Raw genomic sequence first — 14,673 nt, 5'->3', positions numbered from 1 at the left:
GTGAATTCTCTCACCCTCCCGTGCTTCTGACTGTACCCAGTGCTTGTATAAATAAATAAATAAATCTTAAAAAAAAAAAACTCCAGAAAGACTTGCTTTAATAAATTATGTCTAATTAATATATTTTTCTTCCATTTAATGCTGCCCAAAACTTGAGAATGGTATGTTTTCCACATAGGTTAAATAACTCTTTTGACCCATACAATTGTATGTATAGTCTATTTATTCACATAAGCTTCACCATACCCAACACATTCAGATTCAGGTAACGAGTATATACAGAGGTTACAACATCAGGAGGATTACACATGTGATACATAAATCCTTCTTTTGCTTTTGTGTTATTTCTTTAGATTAATAAATAATAGTTTATGTGTGGGGCCTCCCTGGTGGTACAAGGGGTTGAGCACCGCACTATGGCGCAGTCCGCAGCCTCTGCAGCATGGGTTCAATCCCCGGCTGGTCAAGGAGCAGCAAAGCAGACCTCTCCTGTCTCACCCGGTGCTAGCCGCAGCAGTGTATTTCAGTAGATCTACCTGTTCTGTTCCCCACTCTTTCTCCGGTGAATCCTCTTACCGCCCCCTGTATCTCTGGACTGTGCCCCAGCTCTTGTACACATAAATAAATAAATCTTAAAAAAAATAGTTTACCAAGTATACATTTTACTCTTTTTCTTTTTAAAGATTTATTTATTTATTTATACAAGCACTGGGTACAGTCAGAAGCGCAGGAGGGTGAGAGAATTCACCAGAGCCAGAGCGGGGAGCAGAGCAGGCAGAAGGACCGAAGTACACTGCTGAGGGGAGCAGCGGGCGGCAGGAGAGGTCTGCGCGCCATGTGGGACCCTCCTTTGGTGGCTGGGGAGCAGCCGGGGATCGAACCGGCACTGCAGAGGCTGCGGGCAGCTTCGCAACCCAGCGCTCAACCACTGCGCCACCGGGGAAGCCCCCAAGTATACATTTTAATGTAAAACTTTATTAATGGTTAAAAGGATGAGGAAAGGGGGATATTCCAACACTATTCATTTTTTTAAGATTTATTTATTTATGCATACAAGAGCTGGGGCACAGGCCAGAGGTGTGGGGGGTGAGAGGATTCACAGAGACAGAGCAGAGAACAGAACAGGCAGACTGACTGAAATACACTGCTGAGGGGAACAGCAGGCGAGTCAGGAGAGGTCTGCTGCACCGTGTGGGTTGCTCCCTGGCCGGGGATGGAACTCGTGCTGCAGAGGCTGCAGACAGCTTCACAGATTGCGTCACAACCCCTTGCGCCACCAGGGAGGCCCCCAACACTATTCTTTATAATTTCAAGTCTGTCTTACCTCATAGAACTAAGATATCCTTGGACACACATAAATAAATATGACTGAAGATTTACTTTGACAATGTAATGGTCATTCTGTAGTCACTGATATTTCTTCACTGTAGTAAAGGTATTAAGTCAGCAAAATCAATGCAATTGCCATGGGGAAAGAATGTGACAATGTTATTGTTCAGACAAACAAAAAAAAGGTAAGAGACTGAGAAGTAAGTAACAAGAAAAAGAAGCTTCATTCAAAGAGAGATACTGTTAATACTAAAATTTGTGAAGTATGAATGTCCACTGAGAAGTTTTAACATTTTATGACTTGGTATATTAAACTTATACATACCAAAATGCAGAAAATAATGATAGGCTAACTTTAAAGCGATTTGAATTTTTTGTAAGACAAACCTGCAGTGACAGTAAATGTTTATAATAGAGTTCTTTTTCTTTTTAAATTTTTAAAAAGATTTATTTATTTATTTATACAAGCACTGGGTACAGGCAGAAGCGCGGGAGGGTGAGAGAATTCACCAGAGCCAGAGCAGGGAGCAGAACAGGCAGAAGGACCAAAGTACACTGCTGAGGGGAGCAGCGGGAGGCAGGAGAGGTCTGCGCGCCATGTGGGACCCTCCTCCGGTGGCCAGGGAGCAGCCAGGGATCGAACCGGCGCTTCAGAGGCTGCAGGCAGCTTCGCAAGCCAGCGCTCAACCGCTGCGCCACCGGGGAGGCCCTATAATAGAGTTCTAATGTCAAGATTTGAAAATTTAAGTTTTGTTTCTGGATTCAAACCACCGATACACAAATCAACCACAAAATTTATATGAAGAACTTGCCTTTCAAATTTTTTTAATGAACAAATTGCTTCTTATAAAACTAGGTTTTAAATTTTTGATCCTACAGGAAAATTTCCACTCAGTAAGCACCTTATAAACAAGATAAAGCACACCAAGGCGGTGAAGTTACTAAGACTTCAGCTCCCTCCTGAAGTCCTAGTGTCCAAAAGACACCATAGAAAAGATGGCTGGGGCCTCCCCGGTGGCGCAGCGGTTGAGCGCTGGGTTGTGAAGCTGCCCGCAGCCTCTGCAGCGCCGGTTCAATCCCCGGCTGCTCCCCGGCCACCAGAGGAGGGTCCCACATGGCGCGCAGACCTCTCCTGCCGCCCGCTGCTCCCCTCAGCAGTGTACTTCGGTCCTTCTGCCTGCTCTGCTCCCCGCTCTGGCTCCGGTGAATTCTCTCGCCCTCCCGTGCTTCTGACTGTACCCAGTGCTTGTATAAATAAATAAATAAATCTTAAAAAAAAAAAAAAAAAAAGAAAAGATGGCTGGCTAATCCTTTCATATTAAAGAACTGTACAGCCAGAGGTTAACAAATCATCCTGTTCTTTCACAAAATTATTGAGCAGGGGCCTCCATGGCAGCACAAGGGGTTAAGACACAACTGGTGAAACTATCAGCAGCCACTGCAGCATGTGTTCGATCCCCAGCCAGAGAGGAGACCCACATGGCGCTGCAGAGCTCTCCTGACTTGCCCACTGCTCCCTTCAGCAGTGTATTTCAGTCACTCTGCCTGTTCTGTTCCCCACTCTGACTCTGGTGAATCCTCTCACCCTCCACACCTCTGGCCTGTACCTAGTTCTTGTATGCATAAATAAATAAATCTTTAAAAAATGCTTAATATATTAAAAAAAATTATTAGGCAGATGCAGAAAAGGAATCAGCGATGTAAAACTACAGTTCCTCAATTCAAAGAGGTTTTTCACCATGACTTTAATATTCCTCTCAAGTTGCAGACCCTAATGGGAAACTGTCCAAATTTATTTTTAAAAAAGCAAACTGCAATACACAGTGGGGACCAACAGAAACAAAGAGAAGGGAGGAGAGGAAAGAAAAAGGAAAGGCAAAATAGATATGTCTTTACTTTGAACCTTAATTGGTCTTTCTAAAGCTGTGCTCATCTAAGCAGCAGACAATGGGGTAGGTAAAGCAAAATTTTGGATTTGCAAAAGTAGCTTCCTTAAGCTTTTCTGGGAGAAAGGGAAATAATGGGGTGAGCCCAGAATTTCTCCACCTTGGCACTACTGATGATTGGAACCAGATAATTCTTTGTTGAAGAGTTGTCCTGAGCAATATATAAGCTTTAGCCACATCCCTGGTCTCTGTCATTAGATGTCAATAGCATCACCCCAGTAATGACAATCAAAAATGTCTCTGGATAATGTAAAATTGTCTCTGGCTGGAGAACCACTTGGCTAGTCCCTATACAAATTTCTTTTTTAAATTTTCTTTAGTTACTTTTGAGCTTTCCAGCTTATAGAATCAACTGCTGCATCGAGCAACATGGGGACTGGCAAATTTTTCTCTCTGATACTTTTCTCCTTGTGGCATAATTTATTAACTATTTATTAGGAATCTGCCTTTATTCCTGTTTTAATCATCTGTTTAATACTTTTTAACATAATGTATTAAAAGACATAAAATAAAGATTGAAAAAGTATGCTATAGCTAAGTGATACTAAGCCATTCTACACAAATTCTTCTTACCTCACCAAGAAACTGTCACAAAAAGCAGTCAAATCTTAAAACAGTGAAAAGAGGTTAAAGACCACCTTGAAGAGCAAATCACAACAAACAAGGACTGCAACCTGCTGTTATTTTTCCCATCTTAATTTATTTTTCTCGACTTCTCCTCCCACTCCTAAGCACAGCACCATTTGTCTGCTCCCTTTGCAACAAAACCCATGACAGAGTTGACGATGCTGTCTGAATTCTCCTTTCATTGTCTCTTAAACTATTTCATTCAGACCTCAACAGCCACAACCCCACTTAAATAGCCCTTGTCAAGGTCTGCAGTGACCTTCACATTAATACATCCAGTGGTCATTTCTCTTTCCTCATCTTCACGTATCAGCAGCAGAGTCGATTAGCCTCTTCAATAGTATATTTTCACTCTTGGTGACAGGACCCCCAAAATCTTTTGATTACTTCCTTACTCGTTCCTTTTTTGCAATGTCTTCTTCTGGTTTCTTCCTTGTTCCCCCTTCCTCTTAACAGTGCAGTAACCCTGGACTCTAATCATGTCTCATGATGATCTGTGCTCCCTCTCTGGGGAGGCCATCCAGTCTATGGTCTATGGTCTCAAGTATCACCTATATGCCAGTGACTCCTAAATTCTTGTCAAGAGGCAGGCCTGTCTCCTAGACTCCAGACTCATAAATCCAGATTCCTATTTGTTATACCCAGTTGTATATCAAACAAATATTTCAAACCTCCTTGTGTCCAAAACTGAACTCCTAATCTTTCCTCCCATCTTCAACCATAGGAAGCTTGCCCCATCCACAATACTCCAACAACAGTTGATGGCAACTCCATCCTAATTAGTCATCCATGACTCCTCTTTCTCTCACAAGCCACATCCTATACAACATGTTAGATCTCACTTCAAAATATATTCAGTAGCCTTCCATTTTTTTATGTCCTCCACTGTTACCACTTACAGATGTCAGCATTATCTGTCCACAGAAGCATTTCAAAAGTCTCCTTACCAAGCTTCCAGCTTCTCTCCTCACCCCTGTAGGATGTTCTGAACATAACAGCCACAACCACTCTTTTAAACTGTTAAGTCAAATCATATTATTCTCCTGTTTAAAACCTGTACTGGTGCCCCATTTTACTCTGGATAAAAGACAAAGTCCTAAAAATTGTCTAATGGACCTAAATGATTCTCCCTCAACTTTGTGTCTCCCCTTTTCTATTTCAGTTCCCCTACTAGTTCCATTCAGCCTCCTCTCTGCTCATTAAAGATGCCTGGTCTACTTTACCTTAGGGTCTTTGCACTGACTTTTCTCTCTCTAAAAGTTTCTTCTGGGGGCCTCCCTGGTGGCGCAAGGGGTTAAGTCTCAGCACTATGAAGCTATCCACAGCCACTGCAGTACGAGTTTGATCCCTATCCAGGGACTTAACCCACATGGCACAGCAGACCTCTCCTGTCTCTCCCACTGCTCCCCTCAGCAGTGTATTCCAGTAGCTCCAGCTGTTCTGCTACCCACTCTGTCTCCAGTGAATCCTCTCACCCCCCGCACCTCTGGCCTACACCCCAGCTCTTGCATGCATGCATGCATAAATAAAATAAATCTTTTAAAAAAATAAATAAAAGTTTCTTTCCTTTCAATAACAATTTCATCTCCTCTAATATTGACTTTTACATCAAGTCCAATCATTGCTATTAATACAGATGGTCCTCCCCCAGCCATCCCATCGCCAGCACTCCAAGTCTTCTTTACCATGCTGTATGTTTTTCTTTTCCTCACAAACCTTCGCCATTTTTATTTTTTAATTTGTTTAATAATTTTTAAAAGATTTATTTATTTATCCATACAAGAATGGGAGTACAGGCCAGAGGTGTGGGGTGTGACAGGATTCACCAGAGACAGAGTGGGGAACAGAACAGGCAGACCGACTGAAATACACTGCTGAGGGGAGCAGCAGGCAAATCAGGAGACATCTGCTGTGCCATGTGGGTAGCTCCCTGGCCAGGGATCGAACTCATGCTGCAGAGTCTGCAGTTAACTTCATAGGTTGCATCTTAACCCCTTGCACCACTAGGGAGGCCCCAACTCTTCACCATTTTTAAAATCAACAATTTGTTTGCTGTGTTTATAACTTATTATCTTCCCAATCTAGAAGGTAAGCCTCATGAAGCCTCATTTTAGCTTCTGATGTATCCCAAATGCTCTTTGAATAATTCCTAGTGCAAAATAGATGTTTAGTTAATTAAATTGTCAAATGCATGAAGGAAGAATGAGAGGGATAAAGCTGTCTCCTTTTCTTCTTTATCCTCATTCTCACCCTCCTGGTTACATATCAAAGGATTATTAGGACTGAGAGGGAAGAAGGATTCTTCAGTAGGAAATAGTAGATAAATACAGTCAGAGAGGTTCTGTCACAAATATTTTAGGTTTCAAGAGATATTTTTTCTTTTCTGTTTGGGGGGAATGAAGTCATTGACTTTTGGGACCTGTGTGTTCTCTATCACATTGATTTTTAGTTTGGCCAGGCTTCTGCCTGAAAGTTACCAGCCATAGAAAGTAGGAATGAGGACCAAAAAGGGGGAGGAGAAAAAGACTGCTTAAAAGAAATTAAGGAGGGCCTCCCTGGTGGCGTAGTGGTTGAGCGCTGGGCTGCGAAGCTGTCCGCAGCCTCTGCAGCACCGGTTCGATCCCCAGCCACTGGCGAGGGTCCCACATGGTGTACAGACCTCTCCCGCCGCCCGCTGCTCCCCTCAGCAGTGTATTTCATCAGTCTGCCTGTAGTGTTCCCTGCTCTGACTCTGGTGAATTCTCTCACCCTCCCACACTTCTGACTGTACCCAGTGCTTGTATAAATAAATAAATCTTAAAAAAATTATAAAAAAAGAACTTAAGGAAAATAGGAAAAGAGAACTTCAGGTTTTTAGCCCATTTCACCAAAGTAAAGAAGAGAACTAAGATTCAATCCCACTGCCAAGACTAGTAATAAAACTGTGAATTCCTTTTAGTCTCAGGAGCCTGGAAGTGGCAGATGGAGTGTGGGAAAAACCATAGCATAATTGTAAAATTAAATTAATCCCACTATAATGGAGAGTTTTTCAAAATGATCTTTTACGGTACAACATCTTCCCTCATATATAGCCACCAGGGAGAGGGTTCCTGTCTCCCAAAGTGGAGGTGCAAAAAAAATGAACCACAGATGTATTTATAACCTAATGCTTCATAATAATGGCTTATGACAACAGTACCCATTTATTATCTCACATAGTTTCTGTGATCCAGAAACTTAGCTGGGGCATTCTGGACCAGAATTCAAATGACGTTCTGTCAGATGTTGGTTGAAGCTATGAACAGCTGAATGAATAATTAGAGGGTGGAAGGATTTGCTTCCAAGATATATCGCTCACACGGTTGGCAAGTTGGTGCAGACTACTAGTGGGATTCCTCAGTACCTCCCCAAATAGACCTTTCAACAGGGATACGTGTTTTCACAACACAGCAGCTAGTTTTCCCCTAAAGAAAGTGATATAAGGATAAAAAAGCAAGGCAAAAGCCACAATACCTTTATGTACAACATAGGCTTCTATTTTAAGTACTGGCGCATAGTCAGATTCCACATGGGAGGGCAGTGTGTAAGGTTGTGTGAAGTAGGTGAAGAAAACTAAAGCCATCTTGAAGTCTGGCTATCTTCAAGAGTCAAAAGGTTTACCACATGAAAGGCAAAATAATCTCAATCCACCTCAGAGCAGAACCAGATATAACCTTTCCTACACCACCTCAAAAAGTAAGAACATTTGTTCACCATGCTTTGCCTACTTATCTCTAGAGAACCCTAAAACCTCTACACGTTACTTGAGCATCTGAGAGCAGTTAGCCTACTTTTTGTTAGCTATGTATTTCTAATTTTAAAAGTGTATCACAAACAATACAGTTATCACACTTCTGTGGAAATTTTAAGATGTATCATGCTATTGATTTAGCAGAGAAAAAAAAATTGATGCTCTCCCTGTCTAAGTTAGACTTGATAGACCTTGAAGAAAGGAAACATATTAAGATAATAGATGTAGACAAGAAAAGAGAGTCATGGGATTTGGTTATGCCTCGATCCATAGCACATAAATTATTCTTAGACCTCTAGAAGCACCTAATGTCTTTGATCTCTATGTAGAATAGAAATATTATCATGCTCACATGTATAAAGAATGAAGTCTAAATATAAATGGGGAACTGAGCACTTTTATATATACATCAAGATATACATTGTAGATAGATATAGAGATTTTGATTTATGTTTTTACAAATAGTAAACTTCACCAAATTCATGATAGGTGATACACTCTCAGACGCATATATGTATATATAAATATCTTGATGTAAAAATATGTACCTTGATGTAAATGTATATATCTTGACTTAAATCATAAATATTATGGAGTCAAAATATATATTGATTATACAGAATATGTATTTACAAATTATAAACTTGACTAAATTCCTTATAGATATATTTGGCAGTATCACTCACCTCTTACTCTATCATCCTCCAATAACTCTATAAACACTGAGGCTTCCTCCTAATGTTCACATACTATGACTCTCAAGACTCTGAAAAAAGAGCTGATGTCATAAACACATAGTTACAGTATCACTAAGGGGCAAGTCTCATTCTTAGTTACATAGTTGCTGAGGTACTGCCCACCTTGATAGCCTCAAAAGAGATACTTGGAGTACAAAGGATGAGAGAGTGGGGGCACAACAAAGCCCCGAGGCTACAAAAATTCTCATATTTTTCATTGATAATCCTTGACAAAAAATGGCAGATAGCTTGGAGGTGAAAGAAAGCAGGGGAGAGTTTTTAAATAATTATCATTTATATCTTCTCTAAATATCATGTTGTCTCCTGATTTAGATGACAAAAAATCACCCAAAGGATCCTATTCCCCATCGCCCCAATATCTCCACAGTAAGATCAGAGACCCAAGAGCATAATTTTCCTGCTAACTAGCTGTCAAACAGCTACCTCCAACAAATGGTAGATTTTATCATTAATTTTTTCATGCTATTTTCATCTGCAAGGTCAATCGATAAGGACAACCTAATAATCATTAAGTAAAATCAAAGAGACTTTTTGAAAGACTGTATGCTTTTATTGTTATGTTTCACAAGTAAAAGATCAGTCAGAAAGCATAAAGGTACCCTGCTTTGAACTTCCTTTGTGCTTGAATTAGAGTGTTTCTCTTGAAGCACTCTCCCATCAGGCTTCAGCTTCTCTTGACAAAATCATGAATTGGATGATGTCTCTTAGAGAGGTTCCCTTTCCCAACACCACCCTTCTTTTATGGACACCACTCTACCTAGGAGCCCCCTGCTGACTTCCACATCCCACCTACTGCCTAGTTATGTTCTAGACTCTATAACTCCTCCTTCTAACTTTACAGTGTGTTTCTTCTAAGAATTACTTGTTTTGAGAGGCTCTTAGGTGGGTGACCTGAAAATCTTTACTAGAATATTGAATTAGGGGTCCTTCCTGATGGCATAAGGGGTTAGGATGCAAACTATGAAGATATCACAGCCACTGCAGCACGAGTTCAATCCCTGGCCAGGGAGCAGCCCACATGCCACAGCAGAGCTCTCCTGATGCTGCTCCCCTCAGCAGTCTATTTCAGTCAGTCTGCCTGTTCTGTTCCCCACTCTGTCTCTGGTGAATCCTCTCATCCCCCACATCTCTGACCTGTACCCCAGTTCCTGTATGCATAAATAAATAAATCTTTAAAAAAATAAAATATTGAATTAGTCCTCTTTCTCTTTAGAATAGTAATTTAGAATAGTAATGACATTACTAGAAATGTTATCAGCATCTCAACCCCAAACATCATGGGTATTTTGGTGAATAGTAAAAGGGGACACTTGATTATAACTGGGTCTTTTAGAAAAGTAAATAAAGTTCATTGGGTAGCTTTACTTGGTCCAGGGAGTTGACACAGGAAAGCTGCTGTCTCTGAAATCATCCTCCAGGATATGAATGCAGCCCCAATCATCTAATGAATATTCAATTAACTTATCACTGCACTTAAAATAAAATTTCCACTCCACCATTTAGGGTCAAAAAGACTTGAACTCTCCCTACTTATTGCTATCTTATGTACTATACTCCTTCCAAACTTGAACATGCAAAGCTATTACATCATTCTTGCCTCAGGCCTGCAGTTCTAAGTTCCACATCTTGGCATGTAAATTTCCCTATCTTGGTTCCCAATTTAAACGTCACCTGCTTAGATACTCTAAAGTAGCCCTATAATCACTTTCGAACATATCACTTTGTTATTTTCTTCATGATACTAATCACTGTGAAATTTTCTTGTATTTGTTTACCTGCCGTTTACCTATCCTAATGTACTATTCGTTGTCCATCATATTCAAAACTGTATCCCTAGTGTTTTGCATAGAACATGGTACATATTCTGTGAGCAATAAATATATGCTGAATGAATGCATGGGCAGATGAATCTATTAATAGGAGAATTAATAGAAGAATTCATCTAATAGATTGATTAAGTATAACTTAATCTTTAGACTTAAACTGGGCAAGAAATCCTTGTTGTATTAATACTACATGGGGGGGAAATGGAAGGTTAATGCACTATAACTAATGTAAAAACTTGTGTTTATAAGACTTTTTATTGATCATGCACTGTGTTCATTAAAATATTATCAATATTTCATTGATAAACACTCTATTTGCTTTTTTGCAAAGTTATCTTTTTGATAAGTTGTCACAAATGCATGCTAGTCTCCCATGAAAAATACTGCAATCTCATCTTATTCTTCTGTTAATGTTAAGAAACTGTATATCCCTTTGGCCACTTTCCAGCTGCTCTAGATATGTAGTCTCTATTGCTAGGAATTAAGAAGCCAATAAGCAACTTGCCTCTCATATGTTCCAGCAAATGATCTTTCACCACTTGCAGTGTAACTAAGCAGAGAAGCAGTTCTGTTAAGAGGATAACCAACACAGCATGAAATATTGCTAAACCTATAGTTTATTATCCAGCAAAGTTCACCGCAGGAGCCTGTCCCCCCCCACACACACACAAAAAAAAAACTAGCAATTTGGTTTCTACCAGGAAGTACCAGTTTAGTTGGTTGTAGCTTAGCAGCTGATGTCTGAGAGCAGTTCAGAAAGCCTGCAGTCAGATGCTTTTGTAGATTTCTCCTCTAAAAGGCAAAATTAAAGCAAGTCAATGGATTGCAATTTGCTGCATCTGCTTGTTGTCTATGAAATATTACAATTAATTCTGCTTTGCTGCCGTGAAACTCCAAGGATTAAAAAGAAAGGTATTTTTTATAATAATCTTGAAAATATGAATGAATATCTATTAGCTAGTTAAAAAGAAACAATAGAAGAGAGAGCACACATGTCAATAAGAGGTAATAAAAGAAAAGGATGTATTATGAGAAATCCTGATTTTTAAAGAACTAAAAAAATGTTTGATATATCCTAGGAAAGTATGAATGTTAACTCTTCCAGAAGAACTATTAACGCTTAATGACAAACTGTATTAATAGCTATTCATTTTTTTCACTATTAAATTACATTTAGGAAAATACACACAATCCTATCTTGGCATTCAAAATCTCTTGATGGGGGGGGTGAGTTCTTTATGATATGATTTTCATCAAATCTCTTATATTAGACATTTCTTATTAATTTGACCTTCTTTGTACTTCTGCCAAGATTAACTTCAAGGGTAAGTGTGTCTCCAGCTAACATGTACTGTAAAACTGTAAGATGTTTTCCATTCTTCATGGACCATTTACAATCTGCAAGGTTTGAGGTGAGTATGGAATGTATTCCTGCCAGTGGACAGCCACATCAGCAATGCTGAAAACAATTCTTCTGTTTTGCTCATCGTGCCACATGGTTCCATAAAAAAGGAGAGAACCAAAAGTGCAGCCTATGCACCTTGTCAATATGGGTTTCCACTACTTCTTTGATATTATGGTAAGGAAATTACAGATGAATATAATCTCTTATTCTTTCTTTAATCTTCTACCACGATAAACATGCTAATTAATTGGATGTAAAAAAGCAGGTTTAAGGCTCTTCTATTTTAAGGGATCAGTAATATATAGATAAAGAAATATATTGCAATTAAACCGTTATATATACATTACTGTTTCAAAGAGAAGATCCCGGGTGTTTTTCTAGTAATGTCTTCTATAAGATTAAGGGGCATGATTCTAAGTCCTTTCCAATAAGTGATTTGAGTACTTTGCAGCAATTAAACAGCAAGCTGAAGCAACAAGATAAAGTTGTGTCCCCCTAGTGACCTCTAGAGTGGAGCTAAGCTCCCACAAGCAAGACTTGGAGAAATAAGCAAGAAGCACGCCAAAGCAAAGTGCACTGCTGTAGACCAAGCCAATAAATTCAGTAATACCCGCCCTGCTATCGCAAACCCTTGGTTCAATTTTATATAACCTTAAAGGGCAGTAAGTGTCCACCTTCCGGGTCATTAGGCCCATTGGGTTGAAAGCCAATTTCAAACGCCTCCTCCCATTCCACCTCCCCACTACCCTCAGGTTTACTTCCCCCACGCGCAGCCTTCCTCTCCGCGCAAGTGGAGCAGGTTTCCACCTCTCCGCAGTGCTGCAGACCTCTTGGCCCCTGCTGGTTCTCCAGCAAGAGCGCAGCAGCGCGAAGAAGCCTGCGAGCCGCTACCTTTGCGAGTCCGCGGCGGGTGTTCCCTGCGCGCCAAGCTCGATGAGTCCAGGGGACCACCCAGACGCCACCCAGCCCAGGAGGCCCTCCCGAGGGCAGCCGGGTTCAAGCTGCAAGTCTCAAGTCACCCCAGCAACAAGCTCTCCCTTGCCCTCCCTGCCATCAGTTCTCCTCCTGAACTTTCCAACTTTAGAACCCCTGGTTCCAAAGGAGCAACAGGGGACGGCTCAGTCGGAGCCACTGCTGGCCTCGGCAGGTCGGGAAGAGGGACACGGCTTGCAGGGACCCAGCAGGTAGCAAGTTCCCTGGACCGTCCGGAAAGAAGAAAATCAGACAGCGCCTGTCTCCTCCAGTGGATGGAGCTTGGGAAAATGAATACAGAACTGTCACCTTAGAGATAAAGAGGAGGTGGTGAGAGGTTGTGAGCAAGGAAACTAGGAAATTGAGAGAGAGACAGAGAGAGAGAGAGAGAGAGAGAGAGAGAGAGAGAGAGAGAGAGAGAGCGCTTCGGAAAAGGATGAGACACCAGGAGTCACGAGTCGCGTCTCTCTCCACTGCCCTGACAAGGAAGGTGCAACAGATACCCAAGCTCTTGGAGGAGGAAGGGGGTGGGGTGAGCGAGAGGAGTCCCCAGGTTTCCACAGGTTACTGAAAAGGAAACAAACTCCTATCGGAGTCGCCCCGGAGGTAAAGGGGGGTGCCTCCGTGCTGAGTCCCCCCGCATTTGCCCCCCACCTCCGGGAGGAGGCAAACTCTTCTCCCCCTCGCAGGCGACCTCCCACTTGACCGAACCTGCGGGTAAGCAGGCCCGCCAGAGGGGCGCACCGCGGGTAGGGGGTGAGCAGGGGCGAGGCGGGAAGGAAGCGAACTCACCCTTGATGCTGGGGGGCTTTCTCCTCCTGGCCATCTTCTGCCCCTCCCCTACCCCGGACCCCCCACGCGCCTCCTCCGGCTGCGGCCAGCTCCGGGGGCTGGCGCGGCGTCTTCCCAGCGAGCCCTCGCCTCGGCTCTCAGCTCAGCGAGCTCTTTGTTGCTGTGATGGCATCTGCGAGGCGGCCGCAGCAGCCCGGCAACGCGCTCAGCTCCCCTCGGCTGAGGCGGGCGCCGCCGCCCCTTAGCTCGCGGCTGTGCGGCGCTGCGAGCCTCGCGCTCGCGCTGCTGCTGCGGCGGCTGTGGATGCTGCTGTGCTGCTCCTGCTGCTGGAGGGGGCAGCGCGGGGTCCCCGGAGCGCCCGCCCAGCGCTGACCCCCCCCCTTTTCCACACCCTCCCTCCCCCGCCCCCACCCCGGGTGTCCCGTCTGAGCCGCCAGCTACAATCCAACCAGTGATGGCTCCGTCATCCAGCAGACGCTGCTGGGGAAGGCGGCGGTGCTGGTGGCGGGGGGCTGCTGGAGGAAGCGGGGTGCGCGTGGCCATCTGGGGCCTGGGAGGAGAAAGCCTGCAGCCCGGCTCTACTGGGCCCCCGTGGTATCTGCCTGCGAGCATCCGGCCTCCAAAGCCCCTTCCCAGGCATCAGGACGCAAGGTGGGGTGGGGTGGAGAGGGGGCGCGAAAAGCACCTGTCTCGTAGGCCAGGAAGAAGTCGGCCAACTGCTAAAGGACCCGCACCCGCACTCAGGACTTGGCCCAGCCGCTGTTGTCCCCAAAAGCCTTCTCCAGGGCACCGAGGCTGAATTCCAAGCGGGCGATGATTCCTGGAGCGATCAAATGCCTCTGCCCCTCCAGAACAGTAAGCTGGTGGAGAGAACAATTCAATTCCAGACAGTCGACCGCCAGACACTTGGAAGAATGACTTAGTTTCAGGCCCTCGAACTCATAATCGCGAGGACTCAGGACGGTTTCCTTGGGGTTGTGAGAAAAGAGCAGAGGGTTCAAGCTCAGATGTTGGAGGAATTGGGAGGGAGAGGAGTGATTACTTAGTCTCCACTGGAAACTTTTTTTCCAGTGTCCTCGTTCTTTCTCGCTGTTTAGGAGTTTGGAAAGTTTTCTTTTTCCTTGAGGAGCTGTCCTGCTCTGCGTGCTGATCAGAAAAGGAATCTCACCAATGTCCCAGAGATTGCAAAATCTTAAGACAAGTCTGAGAATGTAAAGGCGGCAGGGGATAAGGTGGGGTGGGAGGAACC

General features: G+C 43.2%; 1 protein-coding gene across 5 annotated transcripts in view; it reads right to left on the bottom strand.

Moving 5' to 3' along the window:
- Positions 1-13,466, bottom strand: part of SLC44A5 (solute carrier family 44 member 5) — a 318,856-nt gene extending 305,390 nt beyond the window's left edge. For 2 of the 5 annotated variants that reach the window (XM_054690895.1, XM_037499626.2), the window contains exon 1: positions 13,425-13,466. In XM_054690895.1, coding sequence (XP_054546870.1) covers positions 13,425-13,458 — 34 coding nt within the window. In that variant the 5' untranslated portion in view covers positions 13,459-13,466. Of the gene's footprint in view, positions 1-8,357; positions 8,447-13,424 lie in introns of those variants that run through there. The other 3 variants (XM_054690897.1, XM_054690896.1, XM_054690901.1) reach the window with 2 other exon arrangements.
- Between the last annotated feature and the right edge of the window lie 1,207 nt (positions 13,467-14,673).

The sequence above is a fragment of the Talpa occidentalis genome, unplaced genomic scaffold (genome assembly GCF_014898055.3).
Source record: "Talpa occidentalis isolate TD23 unplaced genomic scaffold, MPIMG_talOcc4v2.1 talOcc4.9, whole genome shotgun sequence".
NCBI lineage: Eukaryota > Metazoa > Chordata > Mammalia > Eulipotyphla > Talpidae > Talpa > Talpa occidentalis.
Note: the sequence above shows the minus strand (reverse complement) of the source record. Positions and strands in the feature narration are given on the sequence as shown.